General features: G+C 40.6%; 1 protein-coding gene across 2 annotated transcripts in view; it reads left to right on the top strand.

The window, feature by feature from the left end:
* The window catches only part of REEP3 (receptor accessory protein 3), a 36,404-nt gene extending 15,408 nt beyond the window's left edge, over positions 1-20,996 (top strand). Inside the window, exons 2-8 of one of the 2 annotated variants that reach the window (XM_017826077.1) lie at positions 335-407; positions 4,446-4,522; positions 5,039-5,159; positions 6,443-6,556; positions 13,556-13,700; positions 16,136-16,284; positions 17,037-20,996. In XM_017826077.1, the coding sequence (XP_017681566.1) occupies positions 335-407; positions 4,446-4,522; positions 5,039-5,159; positions 6,443-6,556; positions 13,556-13,700; positions 16,136-16,284; positions 17,037-17,093 (736 nt within the window). In that variant the 3' untranslated portion in view covers positions 17,094-20,996. Of the gene's footprint in view, positions 1-334; positions 408-4,445; positions 4,523-5,038; positions 5,160-6,442; positions 6,557-13,555; positions 13,701-16,117; positions 16,285-17,036 lie in introns of both variants that reach the window. The other variant, XM_017826076.1, reaches the window with a different exon arrangement.
* The last annotated feature ends 304 nt before the right edge of the window (positions 20,997-21,300 follow it).

Here is a 21,300-nt window from a genome sequence, read left to right as displayed (position 1 = left end):
AAAGAGACTTTTGGTGTGGACAAACTGCAGGACTGGTTTTACTTGTAGCTGAACCAGAACAGGAACGGGTTTTACATTATCTATTATCGAAGGTCTTACAAAACAGTTTGTCTTCAGGGCATGCAGCCTTTTCTGTTCATGTTGTTCCAGTTTTGCTTATCATGGAACTTCCTCCAAAGAACCTATAGCACAGTGGGGTTTGGTTTTTTATTTTTTTCAAGCTAGATAACGGGATTTTTTAATCAGGTTGGCTGCATTACTCTAATGGTGTATTGTCACTGTTTTGTCACCTACAGTATAACAGATCCTGAAAACTCTCTCTGTTTTCCAATAGGCTGGTGTTTGGGATGCTGTATCCTGCATATTACTCATACAAAGCTGTGAAGACAAAAAATGTGAAGGAATATGTAAGTCTCATTCCTTTTAACTGTTTAATCACACGCCTCTGCTGACATACATCTGTGATATTTTCATTATATAGTGCAATAAATCATTTGAAAGCTTGACTGATCTTAGTGTGTGATGCAATACCTGTGTGAACCTAGTGGCAATCCTGTGATTTTTGTTTGGAGGGCTAAAGTTAAGGTGTCTCAGACTCTTCACAGTTTCACATGCTGAAACATGTCCAACACACTATGCTGTATATGGATATTTTTAGGAGGATTTGAGGATTTTTAACATAAACCTTAAAGTCTTGGCTGCAGTTTGGCCAAATGCCCAAAGTAATGCACTTTTGGGCATGGGGTAGAATTAAAGTTTCCTAATTTTGCATGAAGTATAAGGAACAAAAAATTGATTCTCAGTGACCACTAAAAGAGTTGCAGCAGTTTGCCACTGTGTGGAGCTCAACAGAGAATTCAGAAACCTACCTGAGAAAAGGGTAGCTCTCCTTAATCTGTTGTTCCTCAAAGACGAGAAAAAATAAAGAGAAAGATGGAGAAAAAACACAATTACAGTTTTGAATTAAGCTATTAAATTAATTATCTGTCAGTGTGAGCAATGATGAGAACCACAAGAATGTTACCCAGTTGCAGTCACAAGGAACTTTGGTCACTGAGTTCCTTCCCTCTTTTAAGAGGGGAGGATTTGATTTCTGACTTGATTTCTGCAGCCAACCTGTGTTCTGTCCTGGCTCTTGTCTTTCCCTGGGCTGCCTGACTCAGGGTGGGCAGGGCCAGCAGTTCCCCTGGCTCAGCTGTGACCTGAGGCTGCTGTCTGGGTGTGTGATGTCTCCAGTTTGTACTTGGTTGGAGTAGCAGAATGCAGTAGGTGTTGTTCCTCCCCTTGAATGTCTTAATTTAGTCTGGTCACTCCATCAGGGCTCCAGAGTGGACATCATATTCTGTGTAAAAGCTGATTAGAACTTATTTGTGCAGCTAGAGCTGGTGCCTACCAGAGCTAAGCTTATGGGAGGAAAAAAAAATCACCAAAACTGAGAAAAGAATTCCCTTCATCTCATGCTTACTTTACCCTGTCAGGACAATCTGTAATGCAAAGAATTTATAATCTGCTTTTCCTTCCTGCTCCTTCAAAAGGGATCCACAGGCTAAGTAGGGGATACCAGTTTCCTACTCAAATAAAGGAAATTTTTAATTTAAAAGGTTACCATTGCCTCTTGCAATATGTTTTCTAGAAAAAGAACAGTAATATTTGTAGAATGCTGAGATTTTCTTGCTCATCTCAGTTGTTACACTTGCATACAAAATGTTCATGGGGCTGAGATGAATGAGACCCATCACAGTGACTTTTTCATTAACAGGGAATGCCACTGACTCTCAGGGAATTACCTCTCCATTGCTGGTGGGGTCGAGTGTCCAGATAGGTCTTAGGGATGATCCATGGCTCTCATTTTCCCAGCTGGGTCATTTTCTTTCACAGAGAGAGTGTGCAGCCTTCCAAATGGCACAGGTCTGCTGCCAGTCACATCATGGCCCAAGAACACTTCCTTTCCAGGGTTGCCTGTGGCTCAGGAGCCATCTGTGTTTGTTGCTGGATTATAAGAGCTTTGTAACAGTGCTATGTTTTTTTTTTTTTTTACTCAGTCACTGCTTCTACCAGTGAAAACAAACAAACAAAGAACAGACATCTCGACTTGAGTAGATCATGCTACAGCAAACTGTTCAAAGATTATTTCTAGGGGAAAAAAGTGTTGTGCTGATTGTGGTAATTTAAAAGGCTTATGGACTTCAATGTTACAAGTAAGGATCTGTGCCTTTGAGGAGATTTATTTGTTCTTGTAATTACTCTGATTTAATGAGGTTGACTAAGATACTTGAAGTTTTTTCACTGTATTACACCAAAGCACTTGTAATAAGCATCTGAAATGTAGTTTAGAAGGCTGAACAGACCAGCCTTCTCAAATCCTGGCTTCAAAATCCTGACTTGAAAGAATGTGCTTCAGCCAGAGCCAACAAAGATGAGCTTAGCACTCAGATGGCAAAAAAAACCCCTTCAACAAAACAAATCTGTAATCACCCTTTTAACATGAAAAGCAAAACTCATTCTAAGCTTCTGTAACTTCGTCTTTGAGAATTAAGTAGATGATAGTCTTCTGGGTGGTGTAAAATCTGACCTTCAGTTTTTCACGTTTGTTTTTTTTTTTCCCCTGGTATGAAAAGCACTTTGAGTCACTCAGGTTTGTTTATCGAGGATACCTCGGTACCTGATGCATTAGTTGTACTTGAATATGATTTGTTTTTTATAGAATATTGGCCCAGACCTCAGCAGGGCTCCTGGCAGATCTCAAATGCCCTTCTGCAGAGCATTTCTAGCTGTTCCTAGCAGTCCAAGAGAAATTCCACTTTCACTGTTTTCCTAATTGAACAATTAGATGTTGATTAAAAAAAGAATAGCATGGATAAAATATATTGGAAAAAAAATCAGTCTTGCATGGCATCTTAAAAATTGCATTGCATTATGCTTAGGTTGATGGGCAGGGTGGGATTTAATTTTATTTTTATTCAGGTGTTGACTGTGGTTCATGGAAGGGTCACCAGTCTAAATATCACATGGCCTGTCAGCAGTGACTTCAGCTGTTGTGTAGGTTTGTCTTAGTTTATTCAAGCTTGAAATATCTAAATCCTCTGAGAGACTGAAGTGAAGAATGTCATCACATGACCGAGTTTCTTTTCAAATTGAAATGCAGGAAAGCATTTAAGATAAATGGGTCTCAAGTTCTGACAAAGGAAGTGGTTTTAAACCATAATGCACAGCTCTAAAGAAGGCAGCAGTGTATCATTAGGTTTTGAGCACTTATTTAAGTCCACTTCAAAAAAAAAGTGTTTTAAAAGTGAAAATTAAATCTGAGTCATGTCCTCTGTAGGAAAGTATATATATTCCTCCTTTTGAAAGAGAGTACTATGAATTTAGGACTCAAACTAGTCTCTAGTAATTGTAGTGGGTTAGAGTCAGTTTGGTTTGGTTTGGGCTTTGTTTGTTTTTTGTTTGGTTTTTATTTTGTTTTGCTTTTGTCTTGTTTGTTTGTTTTTTCTCCTAGCGTAGATAGGACTGGAATGTAAAGAACATGTGCATGTTCAGTTAGTACAAATAACCAGTGGTTGGTTTGCACTGACCCGCTTTGGAAATACATTGAATTGGGCAGCTGATATCTTGGAGAAGACAAATGCTCCTATAGTATTTATTCTGAAAGATGTAATCAGCTTAGATGACCAAATTTGAACAAATGCCCAAGAAACGTGAGAGATTTAGTGAACTGTTATAAAACAGAACTAAACCCTGTATTTTGGGAGCGTTGTGTGATACCAAAGCACTGATATGTGGTGTAAACCTTAAAACAAACAAAAAGATGTGAACAGCTGTAAGCCTCTGAAGCATTAACATTCTTGTGTGAGCTTCTTTATTAAAAAGAATTTAGTGGTTCTCAGCATATAAATAGAATTAAATTACCATGAAAATGCTTTTTTGCTGCCTTGCCTTGGTGTTAAGCAGGGCACAGATAAATGAATGGCAATGTGTGGCTGAATAACACGTGTTGTGAGGTGAAAGCAAGGGCTGCCTCACCACTGCTGACTTTGGGGTGTGTGGTATCAACTCATGGGGGAGTGGGGAAGAGAATGAAATGTCCTGTAGAGCTACAGTGGGAATTGAACTTCGTGCTTAGGATAATCTACCAACTCTTTGCAGTGGTTTTTTCCTTACCACTAAAGCTTTGCAGAGACAGAATCAATTCTGTGAAGCCAGCCTAGGTGAGGTGGTGACCCTGGTGAACCAGTGAGCTCGGTGCAGCTGCCGCCAGTTCTGCTTAGGAACAGAAATCCTCCAGGACCTTCCTGTAACTTCACTTGAAACCTGGTTTATGCAGACTGAGATACTGTCGAATGTCTTGCTTCGGCAGCTCTGAACAGACTTTACAGTGTGTAGTGTGTTCTGTGTAAAGGTAAAATCAAAATTCCTACTGGAGATGCTGTGTTTTTTTTCATTTTCAGGTTCGCTGGATGATGTATTGGATTGTGTTTGCTCTGTACACAGTCACTGAAACAATAACAGACCTAACAGTCTCTTGGTAAGAGCCTGCTGTTTATGAACTCTAGAAGGAACTGTATTTGTTTCTCGAATGTTCTTGGATTTGTAACGATTCATTTTGTGTACAGAAGTTGTGCTTTTTGATAGCCCTTTTTTCAGGCAAAGGTCTCAGTGCATGTGGTCAGCAGCATCTGTTTGAAGTTTGGTGCTCTGTCACTTGAAGCGGGGACTGTAATACTTCCACCTTGGCTGTAGAAACTGAATAGGGGAATGGAACTCTTAAAAGGATGGACTGGAATTTCTCTGTGCAGGAATGTGTAATGCAAAGCAAGGATATTAACTGCTTTCATTTCTTAAATTACAATAGTCAATTAAAAAAATGAAATCCATAAATCTAACTCATTTAATTTTTGTCTAATGTAACTTCTTGTATGTGAAGAATCCTATATTCTAATATGTAATTGTGATTTTGGGAAAGATGTCTTTGTGATGATTCATTACTGTGCATTTTCTTACTGCAGTTGTTGATTTTGTGCAACCTTTAACGTGTCTGTAGGTTTCCACTGTACTATGAACTGAAGATAGCTTTCGTTATCTGGCTCCTTTCCCCATATACCAGAGGGGCAAGTTTAATCTACAGAAAATTTCTCCACCCGCTGCTTTCTTCTAAAGAAAGGGTAAGAAATAACTTGTCGGGTTTTTAGTGCCTAATATGGACATGCCATATGCTGAAATGCTGTTGCTGGACACGCAGTGAAAGCAGAGCAGCGTTACTGGTTTGCCAGGCAGTGCAGGCAGCACAACTTGGACCGGCAGAGCTGAGTGCACATGACTGTCTGTGCCTGAGCAGACAATGTCCTGCTTTCTGGTGACATCAGAGAACCTGGTGTTCCCTGCTCCACTTGGTGCCCTTTGAGTAGCCCAGCTGAGTGGAAGTGGTGCAGTTTGACTCTCTCCTGCAGGAACATGTGCAGTGTCCTCAGTGCAGAAGCACAAACGCAGCTTTACTAAAAGCTGTTCATGTTGCCATTTGTTCTGGCATAACCCAGTAATAACACTTACCAGGTGACTGACATCAAGGGCATTCTGGTGGGCAAACTGACAGGATAAGAGGAGAGACTTTTTACTGAGGTTTAAAGGAAGACTTGTCTGCAACAGTAAATGACCAAATAGAAAATAGCTGGAGGACGTTTAGCTTTAGCCCGAGTCTGGCAGGGCCACGGCTCTGCTCTAGCTCTTCTTCAGCATCCCGGTTGGATGTGTGGAAAGAGCAATTAGCAGAGGTGTGAAGACTGCCCCTGGGAAACCTCACAGTCCAGGAACAGCATTCCTGAAGGTCAGTGCTAGGCTTGGCCTTTATTAGGCAAAGCAAGTTGCTGACACGATGGCCACTGATACCAACAGTTAGGCCATTTTGACCTTCTGAAGTTGGAGCTATAAACTGTTTGCAGCTTGGGAAACTAAAGGGATGTTTCCCTGTGAGCTGTTGGGAAGTACCTTGCAGCCTTGATCTCCAACTCCAGGCACTTAATCACAGCTGGGGATAAATGCCATGGCTATTGTCCTTGGTACTTGACTATGCCAAAGCTCTGGCTTTGGAAGTTCTTTGTGAGCTGGCTCTACCTCTCTGAGGAGCTCTGATTTCATGTTATTTCTTGCAAAACTTTTGTCCAACAAGTTAAGCTTATTCTCTGTAAGGAACTTGCTGTGTAGCTGCAACATTTCTGAACTAGACAAAAGTGATCTGTTTTTTCCTCTTGTTTGACCAGGTATAATCCTTTTTAAATGAGAGCGTTGTAGTGAATGAAGCACCAGTATACAAAGACAAGAGTAACTATCCCATGAAGTATTTTCTTAAACACTTCTTTTGTCTTCCTTTACTGATGGAAAAATAGTACTGTGGGGTAACATTTCTCTCTTATGAACAGCCTTCTGAAATGTAAATGTGTTTTGCTTTTAGGAGATTGATGAGTACATCGTGCAAGCCAAAGAAAGAGGCTATGAGACCATGGTGAATTTTGGAAGGCAAGGGTTGAATTTGGCAGCAACTGCTGCAGTGACAGCAGCTGTAAAGGTAACTTTCTGCTTGCATTATTTGCTTTTTACCTTAATATAGAGCAGTGTAATTGTACTGAGGATTTGCCATTCCTAAACAAAAAGATAAATTCTGCAGGTGTATTGAAAACCTGGAACACACTTAAAGGCTGGTAGCACTGTACTCCTCATACTTTGTTTGTTTAAGATGGCTTGTAGTTATTTCTTGGATGATGGGGGATCAGCTGACTCTAGTTCAAAAGGTACCATGCAGTTTTCTGAGCAGGCTTTTTGGTAAAGATGACCATTGTTTCTTTTCTGTCTCTGTGCTTTCTTGTTGGTAAACAAACTGTTTAAAGGATTTCTGGCTTTTCTGCTGTTTTTCTCCAATCAACTTGAGGTAACCCCACATATGAATTAAGGCATGAAAGATTACTACCATGGATAAAAGTTCTCTTGACACAATTAACTTGTTTGCAACTTGAGTGAATTATTAAATTAATACACTAAGCATAAGCTTGCCTATTGCTGTTTAGCATACACTTGCTTTGTCATGTAATTTCCAATAAATCATGAAGTAACCTGTCCTTGTTCCCAGATTACTACCTTGCTACAAAACTTAACCACCTTCAGTTGTATTTCAGAGGGTTCTGGGTGTAGGAAAACAAAATACAAACTTAAACCTAAGACTCCAAGCAGTTTGTGTCCCACTGAAAGGAGTATAACTTCAGACAATGTATATTCTACCTAATACTAATTTAAACCAAAACACTAAAAAAAAAAAGGTATGGAGAGAAAGAGGTGTGTGTCCAAGTTAAATGATAGTTTTAAGGCAATCAGGATTAATTTTTTCCTGGGAATAAATGAAATTGCTGTGTTCACAGTAACAGCCCTGCCAACCTGAACTCAGCAAATAACAGAAAGCAGGGTAGAGATCCCTGGCTGTCAAAGTTGAGTAGGTACAGATAGCATTTAAATTAAATTTTTGGGCTTCTTTGTGAACTTCTTGTGCTATAAATCAAAGACACTTCTGAAAACTACATTTTCAAATGCTATCTCAAAAAGATTTGGAAAAATAGCCCTGCATTATCTTGTTTATTTGTTTTCTCTCCTTTTAAAGATACATGTGGGTGGTAGCATAATCACTTTTTGTTTTCAGATATGGTCATAATGAGCTTAAAATACTGAGAATGTGATTAAATTTGATCACTGTGGGGTGTTTTTTGTTATTCAAATTCTTAGTATTGCCTTGAGACATGAAATAATTTAGAATAAAATAGAGCGCACCTCCAAAGGAATTAAAGGATCCAGAGTGAAAATAGGCTTTTTAAACAAACCCTCAAAGTGCTCTACTGGGAAAAAGTTTAAGAACTGTGCTAAATGCTAAAATGCAAATTCTTTGCCAAGCAGCAAATCCTAATTTATTACAATGTGCACCTGTAAGGATACTTAGGCTCTGTGTGTGTTCCTCATGTTTGGCTATAGTTGGATATTTCCTTGTTAATCCTTAGGGTGTTACAGAAATACTGTAAAATGAACACAAATATCTCCTCCCACTTTCTTCTGAAATGATGAACAACTTTTTCCAAAGTGTCTGTGTTTGGATTTCATTGCTATTCAGCTGAGACTGGCAAGATGCCCGCTCTGTTTGTTAAAACTTGTTAAACATGCTCGTGAATATTTGTGCAGAATTAGTTCAGTGCAGATGAGATGATTGGGCAAAACAACCACCACAACACCAAAGACCTAAAATAGACACCATTTTTAAACAGTATGAAAGAGAAGACTCTCTGAAAAACCTTTATTTTGGCACGTTAAGCCTCTTGAGTTTGTCATTCCAGAGGGCTGAGCGTGACTGCTGCAGGAAGGCGAATGGACACAATGCACGTGTTCTTGATTTTTGTGCCCTGTTTTTCTGAGAGTTGACTGCTGCCTCCAGCAGGTGAAAAGATTATCCCTTCAGCAGGAGCTGGTGGAGCATGCTATAGGATTTCAGGAATGGAGTTGTGTTAGTGAGACTGGTTTTGATGGGAAGGACACACTTTCATCACTGTTTTTTTTTTTTTTTTACTTTTTTTAAAGCGTGCACGCTTATTCTGATGTAGCAGGTCCCAATTTAGGAGAGGGGGAGATTTAAACATATGTGTGAGGTTAAACCTATGTCAAAAAAACCACCGAAGTATCCAAGCAAACTGCTTATGCTGACTTTGGGAGGGTGGTAAAATTGCTTGGAAAGTTGCTGAAATATTTTCAAGATCAAATGTGGGAAAGAGTGACTTTCTCCAAGGGCTGTCAAAGGAATAGGGGATTACCTTTAAAAAGCTGGTTGGCTCTGTTAGGGGGGCTGGAGCAGCCAGCCAGGTCAGTCTGCTGAAATCTGGCACAGATTTAAACCTGCTCCACTGTAGTTAAATCAAAATGTAATTGGCAGGAGCAGTGGCTTATAGCTTACATTCCCATACTGATATTTTTAGCTGGCACTAGTTAGCCACTGTTCATAGAAAATTTAGTGCTTCAAAACCTGCTAAATAGCATACATTAGCAAAATAAATTGTGTTAAATTAGCATGTCAGAAAACAAATCTTTGTAAAATCTGATGTCAAGAGACTCAGAGATGAAAGAAATAGTCTATGCTGAGTTTTTATGTACCAAAGGAAGTTTTTATTAGTGAAAGAAATGGAAACAGGATGCCTTTAATGATATAAAAGTTGTTGCAGCACTTTCAACTCAACAGTATATGGATTTGGGGTAGTTATTTCCACAACACTAAGTTCCACTGATACACCTTGTATTTGGTGCTGGTTATCTGTGTGGTTTCAGTTTTTGCCAACCCATAAATCCTGACTTCTTGAGCTACCAGTGAGAACTGGTTTCTTTATCAGTCCAAGGAGCTGTGTGGTGCTAATGAAGCTGTGACCTGCTCTGTCCCTCTTCCTGAGCTCACACACAGAGTGTTCATCTGTGAGGTGTTGGTAGTGATGATAAGATGTTTTGAGGGCTGCGTTTCTGAATGTCTTTTAGCCACCCTGAATCTACTGTCTCTTCCCTGGCCTTGCTGGGAGTTCCCGGTGTTCCCGCTCCTGGCATGGCAGAGGCAGGAGGTGTCTCCCAGCCAGCTGTGGCACACAGCCAGCAGCACTGTGAGCAGCAGCGCTGCTTGCACCCTCCTCCCTGCTGGGATGCCTGGCCTGCTGCAGGGGTCACTTGTGGGACAGCAGCCCCTCTCCAGCCTGAGAGGGAACAGCAGTCATTCCCTGTCAGCTCCCATCGGATCAGGGAGGGAACAGCTGGGAATGTGGGTGCTGCAGGCACGGAGCTCCAAGCAGCTCTGTGGACACAGAGTCCATTGAGAACTTGTCTAGGGAAGGCAAGCAGCTTTCGTCTGTGATCCTGGCCACTGAGGGCTGCAAGTCCAATTTAAACAACAGAAAGAGTCCTGAGGCAGACACAGTGTGGTGTTTGTTTACAGCAGCTTCCCTGGGTTAAGCATATAGACTATAAAATGACATGCTCAATAGCAGAACAGACAATGGCACCGCATATATGAGGGGCAGGGGATGAGACTGAATGCTAATAGCTTGCTAGAGGCTGGGTAGTCTCGAAAGGAGGCCCTTAAGTAGGATACATTTATTAAAAAAATTGTATTGGAAGTGTATTGCAGCTTTAATTAATGTTTCACATTGGTCACTGGTAATGAATGTGGACTCTGGAAAGCGTTTAATATATTTCACAAAATGCTATTGAATAATAAAGCAAAATGATTCTTTGAGACTTGAATTTTGTTTAAGGCAACAGACTTCAGTCTCCATCTAAAACATTTGCTGACATAGAAATTTGAACACTGAAGTTGTTCTGTGATTGTAAATGTGTGTGTCTCAATCCTTTGTGCTCTAATTTAGTTGGCAGCCTCTGGGCTGGATGCAGCCTGATGTATGTATTCCTTACTGGGAGCAACTGCTGACAGACTGGACCACCAGCACAGGCCAGGTGACTGCTCTGCCACCTTCTCCTGAGCAGCACCTTGGGGTGTGGGTGTCTGGGGAGAGGTGATGGCTGCTGCCATGTCCATGGCATGGCACTTGGAAGCAGGAGATCCCCCTTCAGCTCTGCCTGCTGTTTTTTGGGCAAACATGTTGCTTTCCAGCAGTCCCTAATAACTACGAACTTTCAATCCAGGTATTGAAGCTCTTAAAGCATTATTGTTCTAAATGTGAATGTTGCTCTCACATTTCCTGCAACAGCAGGTATTTAATCTCACATTTCCTGCTGTAGGAAGGAATTTAATATTTTTCAGCTAGACTTTCATCCTGAGCTGATAGTAATCCAGATCCTCACAGAGTGCTTTGTTTCAGCAAAAGCAATTTGTCTGCTGCTTTTGGGCGTGGAGGTGGAAGGATCTTCTTAAGTCCTAAATGCAGTGTGAGCACAGTGATGTGCACACCCACACAAAACACCTTGAAATTTGTCCTTCAGATAGTCTGGGCAGTGTAGTGAAGTAGAAACCAGTCTTCCTTTGGCTAGGCTGGATCTTCCTAGGGCTGGGATGGAGACTGGGGGCACTGTAGGGAGCACCTGCATAGGATTAACACAGTGTGATGGTGACTGTCCTGCACAGCAGTGCTTGTGCAGCCCCATTCCCACTGTGACTCTGGGGCACGTGTGCTGCATCTCTTGTTTGGGTATATATCCTTTCAAACTTCTCAATGTTTGCTGTGTGTAACTTGAGTAAAACTTTCCATCTTGGCAAGTACTTTTGGAATGAAGGGCCCATTGTATGACTCCTTAGGTCCTCCCTGAACTAGGCAGTGCTCCACAGGAGCTCTAGCTCAAGCATGCAGTTTGGTTAAGGGCACAGTGTTATTTTATGGCACACAGTTGACTTTTTTTCCCCTTTGAAAAACAAAATTTTCTGTCCAAAAGCTGCACTGGAAAATAAGGCTGAACGTTTCCAGCTTGGATCTACTCCTCTGTCTACAGTGGAATAAGAAATACAGGCTTGTAATGTGAATTCTCCTTAGCATGGTAGTTGTTATAGGCTTAATTTCGTTATCCTATCCCATTTCCAAATGTCTTTTTGTAGTATATCATATGATGAATGAACTTGCTGGGCAACTGTTATGCAAGTGTGTCTTTCCACACTTCTGCTTCTGGCCAAAACCAGCTTCTGTCACTGTTTTATAGCAGACTCTGTTCACACTTGGCGAGTGGAGTTGTGCTGAATTTGTGTGGATTCTGCTGAGAACCAGCTGGGCCTATTTTACGTGTTCATTGGTGCTCAGGGACTGAAACTCATGTCCTGTTGCTTCTCTTCAAGCAGCGGACACAGAACGATCAACAGTCCTGTGTTGTAGCAGATACTGTGAGCTGTTCTCCCTCCAGTTCTCTCCACAAGAAGTGGAGTAGTGAAAGGGCAGGATTTCTCCTGCCTTAGGAGGAATCTTAGGAGACCTGCCTTAAATAAACCATTTTGGGGGATAAAATCGACTTTAGAAGTTCTACAGTCTTTTATACAGAGACTGTACAGTGTCCATAGTACATTTTAACTCAAAGGCAAGCTGTACCCATGTTTTTGAGAACTGTGAGTCATCCTACAAGTATGTAGGAAGAGCTGGAAAAGTTAAGGCTTCTACTTCTCCCACAAGAAACCTTTTCTTTGTTATTGTTCAGTGTCCATGTATGAATAGTGGTGTAAAAATTATAATAGGTTCTTCTTGCTTGAGTAGCACACTGTCCTAGTTTTATATGCTGTACTAATGACTAGTCACTAGAAAATGAATATTAGGTTTCAACCCCTTTCACCCCCATCCTTTGGTAGCTGTGCAAGCTTAAGGAGTTTAACTCCACTGTCTCTTCACTTTACATGGCTATTTTTAATGTGGAATAATTCAGTGTGCTGGTTTACCATCTGCAAACAGTTGTTGTCATCAGAGTGGGAACAAATGGCTGTGGCCAGTGGTGCAAGAACTGCCTTGTGCTGTTGCAGAGAAAGGTGTGTGGAATTGTATCCAGATTTCTGCTGCTGCTAGCTAACATAAAGCTTTTACTTAAAAGCTTCATTTGCAAGAATGAAACAAAGTCTTGAGCTCTTGCTTGAAGTGGAATTCGTGCACAGGTTTGTCAACCTTCCCCTGAAATGGTGATTTTTTTGCCTCATGCTACAGAGGGGAAGAATTAAGTGTTATTTTAATGTGACTTTGAGCCCTTGTTCTTGTGTGCTTGCTCTTTTAGTTGCTTATGCAATAAATTAATCTTAAATGCTTTAATAATAACATCTGATGTAAGACAAAAGAGCTGCTTGATGATCCTTCTTTCCAACAGGGAACTTTCTGTATGTCCCATATAGTAGAGATGTAAGGGCAGTTGGAGAAGGAATTCTAACGTTCACATGTGATCAACTATTCTCCTGTGCAGCATTCGATTTTGGGTTGGTACTATGTCAGTAAAGCTGGACTGGTAGGAGGACCTGCTAGCCTGGAGTCCAGGCAGGACCTCTGGTGTTTGTGATTTGAAGTTTCTGTCAACTACAGCTGCCTCTTTCTCAGTTCCTTGAGTTACGATACACAACATATTTTTAACACTTTTTTTCCTTTCTTATGTGTATTCAAATTTTTGGATGGTGAAAATATAAAATAGCAGAAAATGCTCTTCGTCCATGCTTTTTAAAATGGAAATGTTTAAACTGTCCTGCTGCCCAGAACTGCTAGAGAAATGCCATTTTTGAAGTGAATGGAACATCTCTGTGTGTTTCTTTTCAAACACTTCCTCTCACCCAAGGAACCCTTATTTGCTCAGGTTAAAGGAGTGGAATGAGGCATTTGTGATGGAACTGCCAGTTCATGTGTAACTTTGCCAAATAAGAGCAACCTATAGTTAAGCCTGGGTAAAAGCAACACCTTAAAACAAGTGTAAATCTACTGCATGTGTATGTTCTGTGTTTTGTAGTGCAGCAAGGAAGCATGGGTTTAAATATCTTAACCCGAGCTGAGCAGCAAAGTTAAACCTCTGCTGTGTTTTCAGGGATTCTGTTGTTGTATTTCAGAGCCAAGGTGCAATAACTGAGAAGCTGAGGAGTTTCAGTATGCACGACCTGACCACTATACAAGGAGATGAGCCCGTGGGGCAGCCCTATCAGACCTTACCAGAAGCAAAAAAGAAAACCAGAGCCTCTACAAGTGAATCTTCAGGTATGTATCTGGTTTTTTTCTAGCTAAAAGAACAATTGACCCGAGACACAAGTGGAAAAGCAGAAATAAATTTACCCCATCTCTAAATGGAAAAGGCCTCAAAGAATTCCACTGAAACAGAGTAGATGTGATCAAAATACAACAGCTGAGAAACCCTTCCTGAATTTTTTTTTCCCCAGCCACTCTCAGTGTAGTCATTCTGTACTCATTACTCCTTCTTTGCCAGTTGGCAACAAGAATTCCCTGCCAAAGTGAAACTTAATTGGAAGTAAAAAAATACGTAAGTGGTGTCTCTGTGACAGGCGTACAAGAAGTTAAACATGAAAATATATGGAAGCTCAATAAATAAAAAGGGAAAATTAATGGCAATTCCCTGGGTGTGTAATGATAGATCAAAATGTTAAGTTGCTGATGATGATAGGAGTAATGAAGGCATTGAGTTGTCATATCAACACTCAGAAGACACTGTTTGGGGACCAATATATGGCTTTGTTCAGAGATATTATTGTACTATTATATTACATGTATTGTTATTGTCATCATCACTTTGCTCTCGAGCCTGTGATGCTTGAAGGAAGGTTTAGGTGGAAGACTGACAACTGCACCTTTTGAAATGAAGGGGCTACAATGTAAAGGAGTTGATATTTCCCACAGAAGAAGTAGGTCTGGTCTTTTTCTTTTCACTTGAACCTGTTATTTCTTCTCATCCTTCCCTTTCTGAGAAGGGTGGTGCTTGTGGAGTACAAGGAATTCCAGGAATCACATGATAGCTGTGTTGTTTCTGAGGAATAGATGTCCAGCTGAATGGCTCTAAGCTGAACTGCACATCCCACCTATGCAGGGCAGTGTATGGACCAGGTCTCCTGGCTGGAGAGAAAGCTCTTGATGAATTCCTGGCTGCATTAGGAATGATGTCCCTGCAGCTCTTGTGTAGGGGCTGTTTCTCAGTCAGGGAACATAAGTTGTCCATCTGAAATAGCTTGGAAATGCTCTACAAACTTAAAGAAAAAAAAATGTTTAAGTTATACTGTATAAATAGTCACTTATTGTGAGATTCAATTTCAAATATCAGAAAGCTTTCGATGAGCTGGTTGAACTTGCTTCTGTTCCTGGACCCAAATCTAGGATACACCTCTCATGTTATCTTTGAATTTTCTTCAGCATTAGAATTTTAAAAGAAGATCATACCACAGATGCATGTAGGGAAGCTGCATAGCAATATGTTGTTGTGCTTAGCAGGATGTTGATTTTTTACCATTGTGCTGGGAGTTTTGTGCAAATTGATTGGAAAGGCCTAGTTGTAGGACATTGTTCTTAGGAGGGTTGAGCTGACAGTGTGCTTGCTGTGAAAAGGGCAGAGGTGATAGGGATTAATCAGAAAAGGTGCTACAAATAGAGACAAAGAAGTATTGGTGTCACTGCAAACATCCCTGGTCAGAAATGGAGTGACAGATACAATTCAAATCTTCCATATTATTGAACAAGATGAGTTGAAACTATTGGAAGCAGAGATGTGTTCCCTCTGGAATGGCAGAAGAGGTAAATCTGCCTGAAGTAGCTGTGGAGTAGGTGAATGTGATCGCAATTTCAGGAAAAAAGGAGAATTGAGGAAAATAATCTAGTTAAACAGAAACAAAATATTGGCTTAAGGTGAAATGTATGCTGGTCATTAGTAAAGTTTGGTTTGGAGTCTAAAAGGTGTTCCTGAGTGTTACAGCCCGTAGGTTCTGGAACGGCCTTACAGAAGGAGAGTTTGGTGGGGGGAAGGAACCAGTCTGGATTTGGAGGTTGTGTGACAGGGCTGTGATGGGGATTCAGGGCTGTTGGACCCCAAGGAGCTTTTCCAGACGTGTTTTTAAGCAGTTTGTGCCCTCTAGTGAGCGTTTCGGGTAGTAACCTTGGTCCTGTTTTTGCAGGATGTAAACAACGCTTACCAGTACTTTGGGGTGTTACTCAGCTGAAAGGAGGTTTGGTTTTAAATATCCAGAGAGGGATGTGAGCACGAAGAAAGATCCTATTAATCAGAGTTATGGAATGGTTTGGACTGAAAAGGACCTTTAAAGATTTATCTAGTCTAACTTCCCTCTCACATGGATTGTGTCCAAAAACCTCAAGTACTCCTTAGGATGACCACTGGGGTTTTTGCAGTTCAGTTTAAAGCAGAAGATGGAGGCAGACTTAGGGTTTTGGTTTTGACAGATGAGGAACCACGGCATTACACACCTATGGAATCAAGTGGCCCATTCCTTACAAATGGCAGAATTAGAAGTAAGAAGCTCCTGGCATGTTCCCTGTTTTGAAATACCTGGTACACTGACCATATAGTTTAAAAGAGTAAATGCTGTGTGCTAAAGATGACACTCATGGCTTTCTTAGAAATCTAAAAGTTACATCTACTACTTATTAAACACTTTCAGAAAAAAATTTTTTAAAAGGTTACAAAACACCACTGGAAAAAAATGCTGGAGATGATAAAACAGATGAGGAGATGGAGGGGACACATTCAGAGGATGAAATGTTTGCTCAGAGAGGCCTTCGAAGAACTCAGAGCATGAAATCTGTGAAAACTAAAGGCCGTAAAGAGGCAAGTATGATCCTGGTGAACTGCTGAGTTTGGTTGTCCAGTGTACCTTGTTGTTCTGAACAGCGCAGAAATTTATTTTTATTCTTAATCTTGGAGGAGTTATCAATGATAACTGGGTTGTAGAATGCTAAATGGAGGAGGAAGTATGCGATAATATCTGAGCTTGGAGCTTTTGTACTTTGGAGTGTTCAGGGGCAATACATGAATGAAATGAACTTGAGAGAGGAACAAGGGAGAGGAGGTGAAGTACACTCTGTGCTTGTAATGCTGATTCTGGCACCACCGAGCCCAAATTCCAGGAACTGCTCACCTCAAAAGGGCTACAGAGAGTGGTATTGTCACCTGCATGTCACGCACACTGCAGCATCTGCTGCTCAGTGGATTAAAGAAGATTCAGAATTTGTTACTTCCCATAGACATATGGCCTGCTTTGACTCTTTGTGCTCCGCAAAGAGAAGTGCTTTATATTTCTGTGTGCCACAAAATCTAAAGATACTTCAGGATAAAGCTCTGTGGAGTCTCATAAAAGCTTATGGGTAGTTCCAGGAAAACATTTGAGACTTACTCTTCTGGTCCAATTCTGTTGAAACTGCATCTTATTCATTCATAGGTAGCTTCTCTGAATGAAACTGTGGAGTGTCCAAAGCACATTTAAAGACATTTGCTAAATTGGATTAGTGGAGAGGTAAATAATATTTCTGCCTGATGTGACTCAACTCCTTGTTAAGTTGTGATTTCATTTCTCCCCTCAGATACGATATGGATCCCTGAAATACAGAGTAAAGAAGAGACCTGTTGTCTACTTCTGAGTGCATTGCACAATGCCTGCAAGACAAACTGCTGTACTCTGATAACTTGAATTTCAGTGTGTCAAGTGTTACAGACCTGTGTATGGTTCACATATGAGTATGTTTGGATAGATACAGTAGGACTTGGTTTTGTGAGCCCAAGTGATGGGATAAAGTATTACTCTGCTCTTCTGTAATTGCTTATTGTTTAGATTTAAATCTGGACAAGTTATGGTATGAATTTCAGCACTCCTCAAAGTGGGGTTAAATGAGTAACAGGAAACAGCCTTTTGCCAGAGGTACTGAACAGACAGAAATAATTACAACTCCAGTTGAATTAGTGGAAGTTGTGAGTATTTGGAGCGTGTGAAAATGGAACCCATAGTGTCCCCGAGTTTACAAGGAAAGATAGATATACTTGAAATACTTTTCTGAGCTACAATTCCTGAAAAGGCCTTTGTGTAATTTTTAAATGTACAGTTTCAAGGACAGTGGATGATGGTGGGAAAGGAAAACGAAAGGTGAGGTTAGATAGGATACATCCTAAACATCATCATCTTGCATCATGTTGCCAAGCTTAATAACTCTATATAATTCTAATAGGTGCAAACTGGGGGTACATTTAGCACTTTATGCAAAACTGTGTAGTTTTGCACACTCTTAATAATTTACAACTGCACATGTAATTTTAGTGACTTGATAGGTTGAATGCCAGCAATTCTTGTATTTTTAAAATTTATTGCTTAAGTACAGTTAGGATGCTATAGATAATTGCTACTAACAATATTATCAGGTGCCTTTCTGTGTATTATAAGGCCGTGTGGGTTTTGTCTGTGTGGGGGTTTTTTGGCTTTTTTTTTTTTTTTTTTGTGTCTGTCTTCCTCCTTTTACCTAGAGAAATGTAATGTGATTTAAGTCGGTTTTTGGTTAAAATTGTGGTAAGTGAAACTTGTAGCAATTCCAGTGCTAGACCTCAGGGATCTGCTCAGCCCATCAGCTGTGTGTTAGAAGTCATGCCAACATGAAGGCATGTGTGATAGATGAGTCAGGCCCTGGTTTGGTTTTGCTCTACATTGCTTTAAGAATGAATATATATATATATATATTTTAGAACATGTGTGTATATTTCATATCATATGTGGATCCTAAAATGGTCTGTGTAGTACTTTCTTTTATTGCTAAAGTTATTACTAAAATATTTGCATATAAATAGCTTTTTCTAAAAGTCTAGTTGATTTAGTCAGCCATTCTGTAACCTAGAGTCCCATGGCATATCTGCACAGAGATTAATTTTGGAATGTCCTTCAAGGCAGGGAGTTGTGAAAATGACTTCTTTAGGTCCTCTTTGGTTCTCTTTTCTGCGATTCTGAGAATGAGGCTGATTTTAGTTTTCCGTGTGACTGCATTTCTACTGTGGATTCAGGGAGAAAACCACCCACTTTTTGCAGATAGTATTTTATTACATATTGTGGGGAGAGATGGTGTTGCTTTCCTTGAAGAGAAAATGGCATGTGACTTGTCCTACCCTTGGATCTCTGACTCCAGTCCTTCTCCCAGGTATTGACAGTCAGCTGCAAGTCCATTGCAGTGCTCTTAAACATGTTCCCAAGGCTTGAGCCACTGCAGTTCATTTCCTTTCTTACAGCTGCAGGAGTTCCCTGCTGGTGGGCACTTACTGCCCTCCTGGTACACACTGGCACTCCAGTATCCTCCTGTGTCCTTCAGGCCGGGGCTGGGACTGTGTGGATCCAAGTGCAGCTGGTCTGTGTGGCACTGCAGCCCTCCCTGGCTGTGAGGGGGGTCTGTAAACCCAGTGCAAAGCTTGGGCTCAAACACCACGCTGATGGCACAGTGCTTTGACAGATCCAAGCTTTAATGGACCCAAGGAAGTTCAGTGCTGCAGTGAGAAGTCCCAGCTGTCCACATGTGATTAAAAGTCTAAAGCTTGGATTGCTTTACTCAAAGACATGTATCAGAAGGTAGGAAGGCTGCTCTCTCCCAAGTGAGAGAGCAGAAATCCTGTCCTCTAGCCAGGACTGCACCTTGTGATCCAGCTTTTACAAGGAGCTGCTGTCTGTGGGGAGGGAGTGATCACGAAGGCAGCCTCCTCCCCAGGGTGTGGGAGTCACTTCTGCCCCAGGAATGTTTGTGCTTCTCATCTGTTTCCCTGAGTGCAAGGGAGAGGCTGTGTGTGTGTGTGTTGATATGTCAGACCTTAGAGGAAGCTGAAGCTTTTGCATTTGCATCTCACCCCTCTCTGAACATTCTGCTAACCTGGGATGGAATCTCTGGCTTACTGTCCAGCTGAGCATCCTCCTCGAGCACTTGCTGCTGCATTTTGCTGTAACTCATCATGCAAGCATGGCAATAAAACGATCACTTTTTTCTACAAATCACAATCCTGCATGAAGGAGCAGGGTAAGCCCTTCTTTCAGAAATACAGTTCCTGTTACAGGTTCACGTAGATCCTATTTTGGGGGTTGTGTTTTTAACACGCTTCCAAAGCTGGAGATCATCTGAGTATTTTGGGCTCTACCACACTCGTGTCAGGAAGTTGCTCTTGGTGTCTCTGTGTACCTGAGGCTGTAGCTTGGGGCAGACTTAACTTGCTAACTCAATTGGCTAAGTAAACTCTTTCTTGAACCTTGCATGGAACTAGGAAAACTGGCAGAATTATTCATATTCATTCCTGTTTCCATATAAATGTTCTCTCAGATACTGTCTTGAGTGACCAAACTCCCAGTGTTTTCCTAGCTGTTTTGTTCAGTCCAATAACCAGCTGTAAAATTCTTTTCTTGACAGCCTGATTTTGCTCTTTGAATTCATCCTGAAAGGGGTTCACTGTGTATTATCTTAATTTTTTTCTTCTTGCTGTTCATTGTCAGCTGATGTCAGCAGAGCACAATGGCATGATTAGCTTTCATCCCAATTTGCTTGTTGAATTTAGTTTGGTTTTGAAATACTACACAATCGTTTAAACTTTGTGTACAGAGAATTTTTGAAGTTTTCTTGCCTTAGCAACTACAGAAGTCATCTGTCTAGCTCTTGTCAGTAAACTTGTTGGAAAAAATGTTAAAAATTGATGTTTACCTTAACATTCTGTTTGGTCTTGGACTGTAAAATGTAGTTCATGTCAAATCGGATAACATTCTTCTCAAAGTATTTCCTGAGAATTGACAGCCACCAACAGGACTTCTAATGTAGTTAAACAAAACTTACACAGAGGTTAAAGGTGCTTTAAAAGAGAATGTGTGTTTCTGTTTAAATCATATCAAGGTTTCAAGCCTTTCCAAAATATATGTGAACTGACTCAGAGTTCTGAGCAAGAGCCTACTGGACATGTTCAAATACCCACGTTTGAGATGAGGATTAAGTTGATGGCCTCAGCTGCAAATAAGCTTAGGCCAGACTCTGATTACAATGTAGTTACCAATATTGTGAATTTCTTTGGTATATGAAAGTAACTGATTAATATCCAAGATGCATTTTACAAACTATAATGAATTTTAAGTGAACAGAAGATAATTTGATAAAACAGAATGGTGAAGAAAATGCTGGATGCATTTAAAACTCTCTTCATGACAATAATGTGTTTTATTTTTGGTGTTGCTTTTATTAATGGGAAGTTGGTATTTTTAAGTATTTTTCTACAAAGATGTGTATGTGCAAAGGCAATACTTTAACATTTTTCAAGAACTTATATTTTTAAATGCTATAGACCAGAGACTGTCTACATTTGGACTGAAGTTAGTAGCTTTAAAAAATGCAATGTAAGCTTTAATTTTTATATTGTAATAATAACTTCCTGACAACTTGTTTACATATTTGTAGGAGGGAAGGCTTTGTTATGCATTGACTTATCTTGATGCTCTCTTTAATAAATGCTGCTTTGAGCAGGATGCAATGGATGTTTTATTACCTGAATTACGATTAACAAACCAGTCAGTATGTGATCTGTGTTCTGTTGTTTATCATAATGGTTCCAGCACCAAAACAACCCATCTGAACTTTGGAGAGGCTTTTAAAACTCTTTGAAGGGTGACAGACCTGCCTTGGGGGTTCTGCCATGGAACCTGAAGCTGATTTATGCTGAAATGGAACTTACCTTGGGAAAGGCAACTTGAAAATGGTACAATGTTACCTGTTTGAGATGTTTGGTTCAGAGTAAACTCAAATTGAGATGTTTCCTGTCCCAAAGGATACACCTTCCTGGGGAACTGCTGGACAG

The sequence above is a fragment of the Lepidothrix coronata genome, unplaced genomic scaffold (assembly GCF_001604755.1).
Source record: "Lepidothrix coronata isolate B3197 unplaced genomic scaffold, Lepidothrix_coronata-1.0 Scaffold124, whole genome shotgun sequence".
NCBI classification, from domain to species: Eukaryota; Metazoa; Chordata; class Aves; order Passeriformes; family Pipridae; genus Lepidothrix; species Lepidothrix coronata.
The sequence above is the reverse complement of the archived record's forward strand: the minus strand, read 5'-3'. Positions and strand labels throughout refer to the sequence as shown.